The following is an 11,969-nucleotide window of genomic DNA, read 5'->3' on the forward strand; positions in this document are numbered from 1 at the left end:
AAACTACTTTTTACCCACTGATCACAGCAAATATAGCTGCCATTGTTACAGGCAAAGAAAGCATAGGATAGCTCTGCCCAACGTACATCAGACCCACTTTTTCTACTGTGTACCTAGAGCAGCAAAGATGCTTCAGCAACATGTCAGAACTAAACTTGACAAGCATCAAAAATGAAGCAGCTCTTGCTCTTGCTGTTTTAGGTGGGAACGTAGCATTAACAGTGGCTAATTTCAAACCATGGCGTCCTGCACAAGCATTGGGGGGTTGATTCATTCATGTGTCAGGGTATGCGCACGGGGGGAGGGACAAGCAGACAACCATGATTGACGTGTCAGGAACCAATCATGTACAACAGACCATGTTTTGTTATTGGTGGACATTACTCATTGATTTCACACTGTAGCGGGGACCATTTATTTTAGTTTCACTTCCAGACCTTCTATTTCACTGCTTGCTGACTGTGGGGAGACCTTCAAGCCACATGGTAAAAAAAAAAATGCATCAGAAAAGATCTCCTACTGCACCTTTAAATCCTAGTTTGCAAACCCACTCTTATTATTGTTTTGAAATGTCGAGTGCTGCATGCAATGCAACATGCTGTGTGCAGCTGAGAACAAACAATTATAACACCACCATTAAAAAAAAACACCTGTACATCACTTCAATAAATTTTCACTTAAAGTGAATATATCATATGAAATCTCAACAATGTTTAAGAAGTTGGGGTTTAAAAGAACTAAAAAGTGATTAAGTTCAAGAGGCCATGTAAACACCCATTGCAGATGTATTGGTAAGTATATACAGTTAAAATAGTAATAGACATTTCTAGTGCTCTTGCACAACAGCAAAAGTTTTTCAATGTGTCATCTGATATAAAACTCAGCTGTTCCAATTCCACAATGTTCATATGCTTTCCTTTATTGGAGTCTTGAGGTCCTTCCTCAGATGAATAAAAGTTCACATTTCATTTAATTAACTCCAAGGCAGAGCTAAATTAAGGACCCATTTATTTCCTGTCCAGGTACTTCAAGAGCTAGCAGGCAGTTGACAGATAGCCTTTCAACTGTATAATGGATGAAGTGCATTCTGCAGACAAGACAAAGCATCTGTAAAGGTTAAGAAATAAAGTGAAAAGACAAAAAAGTCAAGTGTCGACATGCGATGGTGGGTGCAATGAGAACTAACTGAAAAAAAGGATTTGCTTCTTGATAGGCTTTTACGAAAAAGAACATTCCAGTAAACAGGACACAGTAAATATTTTTTAATGGTGTGGATTTCTATGAAAGCAACCATTAAAAGGATTATGATCATATGTGTGCGTGTGAGACAGTGTATTAATGCATTTGAGCATGCAAAATGATGTAACAGTCAATTTAATCCCAGCAGAAAATGAGCGGCAGAATAACAGACACTGCAAACAGTCTGTTCCGTTGATTAAAACAAACAGAAACGCAACATTTCAAATTAAAGATATACATTAACTTTTGCTCTACCTTCCCTTCACTTCTCATCTTTGCTATCACTTTTGTCTGCCATCTCCTCCCTATACTCTCTAATTCCTACCACTTTTCCCATTGGAGAGCTGTAAGAGGATAAGACCATTCCCTGAGAGAGCAATAAGAGGATAAATTTACTGTGTATTTGTGTGTATCCCCATGTCTAAGTCTGCTTGCATGTAAAAATTCCTGCACGTTACAGGTGAGGAAAATTTTGGTTTGTTTAAATAGGAAAATGTGTAATTATGTTGCTCTATTTCTTCTTATTAAAGAGCAATGATTGGTCTATATGATTTGGGTTAAGTGTTATGTGGAGTTGTGTGAACCGGTCTACATGCCTCCGGGTCCGCCCTACATATTAATAAACCTACTTATTTTCACTGTCAAGAGACTCATTGTTTGACGTTTCATTCCTAATGAATTTCGCAATCACTTTTCTTTTTTTATTATGGTGAATGTAAAATCCCATTAATTGCATATTGATAATAAATATAAACTACTGTAGTGCAAAACAACAGCATAGCCATGTGATACAATTAAGGTAAAAAATAAAAAAGGGATCACTCTAGTATTGATAAGAGAAAAAGTAAAGCTCCTTTCAAACTGTTTGCTGTTTTGTATTGCATGTTAGCATACTGCAAAAGTTGCGTTAAACAGGTTTAAATGCAAGAACAAAGATGCATTTTTGTGGAAGGTCTGAAGTATGTCTTTAGCTTTAAATGCAGTACCATTCGGAAAGGATGATTTATAGTGTTTAGCTGTTTCAGAACAGGTGATGTAACTTTTGATGGTGCTTCACCATTTGATTTATGCTAAATGTTAGATTTTTTTTTAAATGATCAGTAATTGAAATTTAAATATCCCATCAGTTGCTCAAATAATTACTAGGTAAAAGAACCAATGCATGTATGAAATGGCATTGTATTTATGATATTGGATAATTGTATCAATACTGATATCAAAGTTGCATTGACTCCATAGCTGTGGCATCCATGTGGTGAACTGTTTCAATGTCTCAAAATGAATGGTAGCATATATCCAGTATGTAGTTTATGCAATAAATATGAAGTTGCATAATAAGTGTATATGTTTGTGGAATATATATACTAATTTTATGTTTTTTTTGTGTGTTGCAATTGTCACTGCAGTTTTTCATTTTCTGTCACCTTCTGCTAAATCAGGACCTTGTCCCAGATGCAGCAGTCCCAGCAGAGACTCCCAGACTTTCCTGTCCCCAGACACCTCCTTCAGCTCCTCTGGGGGAAGCCTAAGGCCCTCCAGGGCCAGCTGAAAGACATAGTGCCTGCAGCGTGTCCTGGGATGTCCTCTGTGCCTTCCATGGTGAGAAATATCAGGAATACCTCCTGAGGGAGGCAAACAGGGGGCATCCAAAGCAGATATGTAAGCTACCTCCGCATACTCCACTTGATGAGTAAGGGAAGCAGTCTACTCTTAACCTCTCCTACAGTTCATTCTTTCAGTAATTAATTGATTGATGACGGTTGATGTCATGACCATGGGTGAGGGATGGAACATGAGCAAACCAGTAAGGTGAGAGCATTGCCCTCTGGCTCAGTTCTCTCCACACCACAACACACACTGCAACTCATGAGACAGGCCTGAACAGAAATAATGGTACCCTTAACTTAATATTTTGTTGCACAACCTTTTGAGGCAATTACTAGACTCCAACATTTCCTGTAACTGTGAATGAGACTTAGGCTCCTCTCAGCAGATATTTTGTTCCACTCCTCATGAGCAGACTGCTTAGGTTGACTCAGGTTTGAAGGGTGCCTTTTCCAGATGACATGTTTCATCTCCTTCCAAAGATTCAGATCTTCCGTTAAAAGATCAATAGGATTTAGGTCAGGGATCATAGAAGGCTACTTCAGAATAGTCCAATGTTTTCCAGTGTTTTAGCTTGTGTTTTGGGTCATTTCAAGATCTTTCAACATTTCAACATCTTTCAAGACCAATGACATGCAACTGAGACCAAGCTGTCTGAGAAAGACAGTACCTTTCTCCCTATAATTCTCCCTACCATCGCTTGATGGTCTTAAGGTTTCATTGTAATCTGCAGACATTTAAGACACCCTGCACCAGATGAAGCTAAGCAGCCCCAGAACATAACAGAGCCATTCACAGTATGGACAGTGTTCTTTTCTTGATTTGCTTCCTTTTAAACACAGAGCTGATGTGACCTGGTTAAAACTAACATTTTTGCATCATCGCCCATAGTTCCTCCTTGGTTGTCTCTCATTAAGTCCACTTTAGCTCAAACAACGAGGATGGTGCAATCTGACACTGATGTTCCTTGAGCTTAAGCTTTAGAAGTTTTTTTAGGGGATCCTTTTTTCCCATTTGCATTATCTGTCTCTTTGATTTGACATCAATTTACTTCTTGCTTCCACATCCAGGTAGGTTGACTAAAGTCCCCATGATAATAAATATCTGAATAATATGTGCAACTGTTGTCACAGGAACAAGAACCTACTTGGAGATGGTCTTAGAGCTTTCCCTTTAGCATGCTTGTCTATGATTTTGTTTCTAATCTAATGAGACAACACACCATGTCACTAAACAGTAGTTGTACCAGGAATATAAGTTGATTTGTTACTGTCTTTGCATTTCTTCTGCTTTTGTTCTTACCAGCTGCAAAATAAATTGCCCCTCTGGAGGATAATAAAGTCTACTCTACCCTGACTGACTTCAAGATTGTTGACACCTGTGATGCTAATTAGTGGACACACCTTGATTTGATGTGTCCTTTCAGTCTTTTCTTGGGGCACCATCCTTTTTGTCTCAGCCTGTTTCATAGGTTTTAAAAAAATATATTCTGATGAAGCATGTTTGTAAAGCAATTTTAATTTATAATTACTTTTGTCAGAGTAAACGTTACTGTATTTCTGTGATCATTATAGGGGTTCATTTCATTTGATGCGTGTAGACAAAATTGTCTACACCCTGGCATGTTATGTAGAGCGGATAAAAGGACAGAGTGCGATAAGACCAAACTCAAGCCATAAATGTGGTATTATGCAATCTTATTTCAGAGGATTCGACAAATTAACATTAAGGAGAATGCACAGATAAAATCCATTTGCACTCAAATGGAATGGGGAAAAATGTTTATAAAAAGAAAATACATCTATAAGGTTAGAGGTCAGACTGATAGACATTACTATCTTTCGTAACTAAGAGACAACACATCCAAGAGATCAATCCAGCTCCCTTTTGAATCTGGGTAAATGTTTTTAACCACTCAGTAGTGGTTTCTTTTTTTCTCTGGCGGGATGGTGGGTTATATTTGCTGCTCTTGGGGGGGAAAAAAATCAGTAGCTTCAGTTTAAATCATACTTTCACTTCACTGTAGTTTCACACAGTGTTTCAACCATTTTTTGTATTAAATTTGGTTATATTCAGACAAGTCTGCTTTGCTCAATACAATCAGGCCCTTCTTATGATACTCTTGATCTGTTCATTTAAATGAAAAACTGTTGCTTCTCAACTCTATATAGTGTCAAAAGGACATAAAATATAAAAGAAAAAAATAGAACGAAAAGTACATTTTCTTACAGTCATGCAAAAAGGAAAGTACACACAGAAGTTTAAAGGTTCTATATTTTTAAAATCTAACCTAAGTTAAAAGAAAAACACATTCCTACACCAAACATTAAACCAAATTGCTAAATGAGTGTATAATCCATTAAATATCTGAAGACACCAAAAAAAAGAAGAATTTAGCAGCAATACCTTAGTTCTCTGGGTTTTTTTTATGCTCATTTTTTCCAAACACTTTGCCAAATAGAAAAAAAAATTGCATGGAACTCAAGGAAGAAATGTGTCTATTACAGTGTATCATAAGATATAAATGACTATAGCTGTTACTTGTTTAAACTTAATTAAATCTACAGTCAACTCAATAAAAAGCAACTGAAATCATGATAAATGAGATCTAAATGTTTCTAATTTACACTTGGTGGGATGGTGTGAGAGGGAGAAGGTTCTCACCTGTTAGGGCAGTGCAGGAAACCATGGCTTCCTAGGGTCCCTTGGTTTCCATAACAACCATTAAACACCATCTATATAATCTGATTTTTTGGGAACAATGTCAGTAATTAGTCTTTTTTTTCCTCCTATCAAAACCTAAATTAAAAATAATAAACCTAAATATAAACATGTGGGAAAGAATTAACACCCAGCTGGATGGTGAATACGAAAATGTTACCAAATCAACAAAGACTGGTTTGCCTGACAAAAAATCAACAGGGACAAAAAGGAAATCTTTTGGAGCGCTGTAGAGTAAGCATAAGAAAATAAAGAAGAAAGGATGATCCAGAGTATTTATGAACCTTACAGTGTCTGTTCCCAAAATCATGATGTGTGTCTTTTTATTGATGTTATGCTTCAATTTATTCTTTTCGAAAGCTTACGCAAGACAAAAAAAATCAAGAAAAAATCAAATAGGTAAATATTTTAATTTGGTCAAACTGGCATGCACACAAATCAGAACACATTAATTTATATTTTGCCATTCAAGAGTTCAAAAAAGTAAAGTAATTAATTTTTATAATATATCTTTTGAGAATGTTTAATCTCCAGCATGTTAAAATAAAAAAAATTGATTTCCTATTAAATTTAATTACTGGGAAAAAATATATAATTTTCTTACAATGGGGAACAGGGTTAGGGAAAACTTTTAAGAAGAAACTTTTATAATTTATAAGTTAAGTTATATTTTGTCAAAGCTCCTAAATAAATTTTATTACAACAAGATGTAAAGGAAAATTTTTAAAATCTAAGTTTCAACTGTCACCTCTTTTCTGTCATTTTGGATTTTATAGAGTCTTTGGGTCTGTGTTTAACCTTGCTTGTTTAAAGGTGAAGACTTTGCCCTTTATTCATGAAAGCCTCTGCCCCTCGACAGAGAAACCAGGGAGTGGAAAAAAGGCAAAGGCATGAAAAAAAAGAACCAAAGTGTCAAAAAGTCTGTAATGTGCAAAAACAGAGAGGAAACAGAGGGCAAAAGACAAAGACAGGTACTGACAGAAAATAGCAGGGAAACACCAGTGAGCTGAATAAAAAGAATCTTTGATATGTACGAGAGATTCACCTCAACAGCTTTTTGAAGTCAAACTGGAGTTTTATTGAGACTAAAAATGTAAAGACATTCCCTTCCTGTGAGAGTTCTTTGATATTTGTTTGACAGTTTTGACACAGTGGATCAAAGATCCCATATTCTTTTATAAAATATTTCTTCTATCAAACTCACAGGAAGAAAGGCCATCATTTAAGACAGTATAGTTAATTTCAATACAGCTGAAGCCAGAAGAGTAAAAAATTGACCTTCATCTAAAGTAAATGAACCACTGAGCACTCTTTGTAGGACAAATATGGGTTCTAGTTATTTTCAATATCCTTTAAAAATAATTTTTTCCAAAAAAAAAACAACAACATAAAACTCTAAAGGAACAACATTAAAAGTTAAATTGATGGGAAAAGTAAGGCAGGTGTGCCTCAGCCTATTTACTGATACCAATACTAATGGAATAGAACAGTTTCAAGAAATTCCCAAGAGAACTTATCAGTACTATAAAAGTTACATATTTTTAAATGTGTTTGATAAGTAAAACAGACATCTACAATGTCTGTTACAATGTACCCTTGCTGGATAAAAAAATATATATTTAATATATATGATATGATATATTTAAACCAGTTTGAAAAAGAAAGTTGGACAGTTCCTAATGTGCCAAGGAGGATTATTTCACAGCTTCATCTCTGCTCCAGCATAGACTTCAGAATAAACAATAGATTCAGTGATATACTGACAGTGTCTTGTAGACTATTTCTCAAATTTGCCAAACACCGATGCGGGTCTTAATTTAGCTAAGATAGGGTATTTATCCCATTGGGTTGATGCATATCCCACACATACAGGGGAATTATATCCAAGCTCCTTCCCACCATCTTGTAGACAGATTAATGACCAACTGTGATTAATTTAGCCAATTTACATAATGAATACCCAAACGAGTAGTGGAAGAAAAAAGGTTATCTAGTAAACATGGGACTATAAAAGTCATGTGTCTGACATCCATTCTTAATTTGAAAACACGAATGCAGTAGCAAATGTTAATCAGACAGGTCTTAGTGTGTTTTGTGAAGGAGGCAAGGGAATTACCCAAGTAAAAAAGTATCTCTCCATCCTCCTTCTCTACTTTCTCCATTCATCATGCATTACAGCAAAAATCCTTTGTGTTTAATTAGCAGAAGTACTTTTTCACAAACATATGAAGAATGAAGCTGAATACATTTCAATAAACACTAGAAAACACACAATATGCTCTAATATCTACAGCACTGTGAGCACTTTCTTGAGTGCCAAAACATGCTATTTAAATAAACTTTGATTGATTGATTGATTGATTGATTGATTGATTGATTGATTGATTGATTGATTGATTGATTGATTGATTGATTGATCTGTGTTGCTAAGTTTATCTTTGAGAATGTGTTAACTGAGTAAAAATTCCTTACACATATTTTAGAAAATTAACAAGATATGATTTCTTGAAATCTTTCCAAGCAGAAAAATTAAATCTTTGTCTCTGTTTGGTAGAAAATTATGCAGTAACCCTCGATACTCACATATTAAAGTCCGACCATGAATCTTTGATTTCTTTTTATGTTAAGAAGAGGAACCTTTACAAACACAATGTCTCAATACTAATCATCCTCTCTGTTCCAAACTGCCTTTTATCCTTGTCCATCAGTTTTCCTGCTGTAAAGTTTTAATCTAATTATAATATTAGACAGATGCATACATTAAAATTAGGTTTGAGCTTTCTGTTTAGAGACAGTTTGATTCTCTTTCTTAAAGAAACAAAGTCAGAGTACGGTGAAAAGGTGTATGAATGAATGAATGAATGAATGAATGAATGAATGAATGAATGAATGAATGAATAAATGAATGAATGAATGAATGAATAGGAATTTATTTCAGACAATTTGACAAACAACGATAAATGAATCAACCAAATACACACAAAAGAGACTAGTTAACATCAACCAAACCAAACAATTTCTAAACTAACTAAATTTACCTGAACATAAATAGAAACAAAACCCTAATAAACCTGTCGGTACATACAGCTAGAGAATTGATATTGATTAATGTAAACTGGCTGAAAAGGGGTATGAAAAAGTGAAACGTATCAGTCATGCCCCCTCTAAGGCTATGACCTTGATTAAACAACCAAAAGAAATGTGTTTATATGTATCAAACTATTTCAGTGCGATATAATCGAGGCATGATGATTTAATGAGGGACACATTACGATAAATACCTGAGAAATTGAAGAAAAAAAGCAAAACATGAGGACAAACATCTTAGGAAGGTCATAAATACAGCATGTTTAATCGTATTTTTAATAATAATCAAGTTAAGAGTGATTTATTTATGGTGCTCAGTAGTATAAAACACCATAAACAGTTTTCAAACACAGCTTTTAGGAATCCAGTCATATAGACTTATAGACCCACGCAGGCACAAACCCATTCACATAAACACATGCGCATGCGCTGCATGTTGTATCATCCCTGCTGCTATGCTGGATTCATCCAAATATGGTTGAAGATATTTCCATGGCAACAGCAGACAGAAGGGGTGCAGACTTAGGCGGGATGATCTCCAGAGAGAGTCTGCTTGACTTCTGAATCCAACTACTCTTTTATTTTTTTATTTTTTTACTTCATTCACTGTTGCAGACAGTCATTCTTTCAGCAAATAGTTACTCTACGCAAAACTCGACCTTGGTTACATTCTGGCTGCCATGGCAATTCATCTGCAGTGCATAAACTGCAGAGGAATTTGGAAAAGTCATTCTGTAACTGTGTTTTGGTTTTTATATTGTTGAACCAATCCTTTTTGGGGGGGGGTTACAGTTTGGGTTAGGCTATTTCCAATATTATGTACATCGTTACATTAACTTCAGCATTAACTGCAAAGCAGAGCTGCTGCAAATTAGAAAAAAATACATAAATTGCAGAAATGGAACAGAAATACACCAACATACATTACACCCTAATAACAGATCACGCCATAAAAGTTAAGGATGTCTCTGTTATGTCATCACATAATTCAGTGCTACTATAATAAACCACTGTGCATTTTATAGAAGGCTAAAAGATACAGATGGAAGAGACAGAGAAGCTGAAAATGATCTGCATCTGCAATCAGTAACACTTGATGTCAAGTAAAAGGAGGACTTATTACATATAGGAAAAATGAATATAATTTATTCAGCCTGATATGACAGAAAGCCATTTTGTGTTCTTAGAGACCATGAATGTTAATATAAGTTAAGACCAGGCCGTGAGTCCTCGGTGCCAACAGTTATATATCTCAACCCAGCCACTCATTAATGAGTACACAGCCCTCTGGCACCATAAGGAATTATAGGACCGAAACAATCAATAGACTGGAGCTAAAAGGTGTGACTGTGTGTCTGCACTGCTAAAAGGGCATGCAAGTCTACTGGTGATGTGTTTGCCAAGTACTTTATTTTGATATTCCTCATTTATTCAACCGCCTATGTGGGAGAAATGAATTACCAGACAGCGATTCATAACACTGTTGAAATTAAGCGCTATTATTAAACCATCTACTGAAGCCAAAATTGATGAATTGTGGAGAAATTCAGAACATGCTGCTTAAGGCTCTACTGTAGCTACGTACAGTTAAGGGGCCATATGTTTTTTTTTTTTATTCTCACAGCATAGCATTTTGTCGTAAGTTGTGGAACTGTTTTTGCCCCTTTACTTATTTTTTCTGCAAAAATAACCTGCAAAAATGAATGAATATACCAAACTTTTTTTTAATTCATGATTTAATTTATAAAGAAAAAAAAAAAAGAAAAAAACCTGCAAAAATGAATGAATATACCAAACCTTTTTTTTTTTTTATCATGATTTCATTTATAAAGGGAAAAACATATTATGACATCATAATTTCACCAAGTTATTACAGTATTTTCTCTTATTGCATGAACTCATCCAAATACAATTGAGTCTAGCAGGGCTTTCTTTCTTGTTGTTGCAAACCAACTCACATAGAGAGGACAAACAATTATAATCTGAGTGACTTCAAGACAGACCACGCCAAACAGCTGATCTGCCGCAATATTTCAAGCAAGAAAAAAAAAAGATTTTTCAAACTATCTGTATGAGAAAGTAGTATTATCTGCTTCATCGTCATCATCTGTATGCTCCTTTGGTAATGTAATTATCTGGTGCTAAATGAGTATCTGTCCAGCTGGCTGGATCAAAACTTCCCTCCGCAAGCCTCCAGTGAGTGGGGTATCCACCCATGACCGACTCTAATTTGTGTCTTCATCCATTTATGATATAGATGCTAATGGAGGCTGATATTCAATTAACCAAACTGAATCAAAACTGACTGGCCAGACAGACCAAAAGTCATGAAGCAAAATTTACTATTTCAAGGAAACATTGCGTTCTTTTTTTTTTCCAGTGGAATGCCAAACTGATGAAAGGTTTTTGTAGGCGCTACTAAAATTTAGATTAATCAAATAAAATCTTTAGCGAAGCAAGTGTGATTATTTGAGAGAGGGCGCCACTAATTCAAGAATGTGCTACATGATTAAAATGAAGTTTAACTGAACATTTCTAGAAAGCACTTAGAAGAGTTTATTTCCATAGTAATCCATATTGGCAGTTTTACTTGCTATCAGTAGTTAAGTGTTCAGTATCAGTATATAAGTGTTATCAGAAAATTTTTGATGAGGTTTAGATATGAAGTGTGTGAAGAAGTTGCTAAAACATCCGAAAATGTTTTAATTTTCACATTTCTCACTTTAGGCTGCACAGTGGGTAGCACTGCTACCTTGCAGCAAGAAGGATCCGGGTTCGATTCCTGGCCTGGGGTCTTTCTGCATGGAGTTAGCATGTTCTCCCTGTGCATGCATGGTTTCTCTCTGGGTACTCCAGCTTCCGCTCACATTCCATAAAACATGACTGTTAGGTTAAATGGCTTCTTTAAATTCTCCTTAGGTGTGAGTGTGTGCATGAATGATTGTTTGTCTTATTTGTCTCTGTGTTGCCGCGATGGACGGGCGACCTTTCCAGGGTGGACTTTGCCTCTCACCCATCGACAGTAAGAGATAGGCACCAGCACCCCATGTGACCCCAGCAGGGATATGTGTTTTTCAAGGGGTGGTCTGAAGGGAGAGGCATGGTTGTGTATGTTCAACAATATAGCTTGCTGGAACCGTTTTTCCAAGATCTTCTACAGCACCTTTAATTCATCCCCCTTCTTTTCAGATAAACAGAGTTTTTTGCCGTCAATGGCTTTACCTCAGTTGCCAGACGAAGACACCGATGAGGATGCTGGTGATGAGGAGAGTGATGATCTAGATGAGTGAGATGATAATGAACATCATGCTGGCGAT

The 11,969-nt window shown here is 35.8% G+C and overlaps 1 protein-coding gene across 1 annotated transcript in view; it reads right to left on the bottom strand.

Annotated features, from left to right (window-relative positions):
* Positions 1-11,969, bottom strand: part of LOC107091932 (metabotropic glutamate receptor 5-like) — a 37,352-nt gene that overhangs the window by 1,621 nt on the left and 23,762 nt on the right. The window contains exon 7 of the mRNA XM_015386165.1: positions 2,664-2,861. Coding sequence (XP_015241651.1) covers positions 2,664-2,861 — 198 coding nt within the window. The remainder of the gene's footprint in view (positions 1-2,663; positions 2,862-11,969) is intronic.

This window comes from Cyprinodon variegatus, unplaced genomic scaffold, assembly GCF_000732505.1.
Source record: "Cyprinodon variegatus isolate N-32 unplaced genomic scaffold, C_variegatus-1.0 Scaffold358, whole genome shotgun sequence".
Taxonomy (NCBI): domain Eukaryota; kingdom Metazoa; phylum Chordata; class Actinopteri; order Cyprinodontiformes; family Cyprinodontidae; genus Cyprinodon; species Cyprinodon variegatus.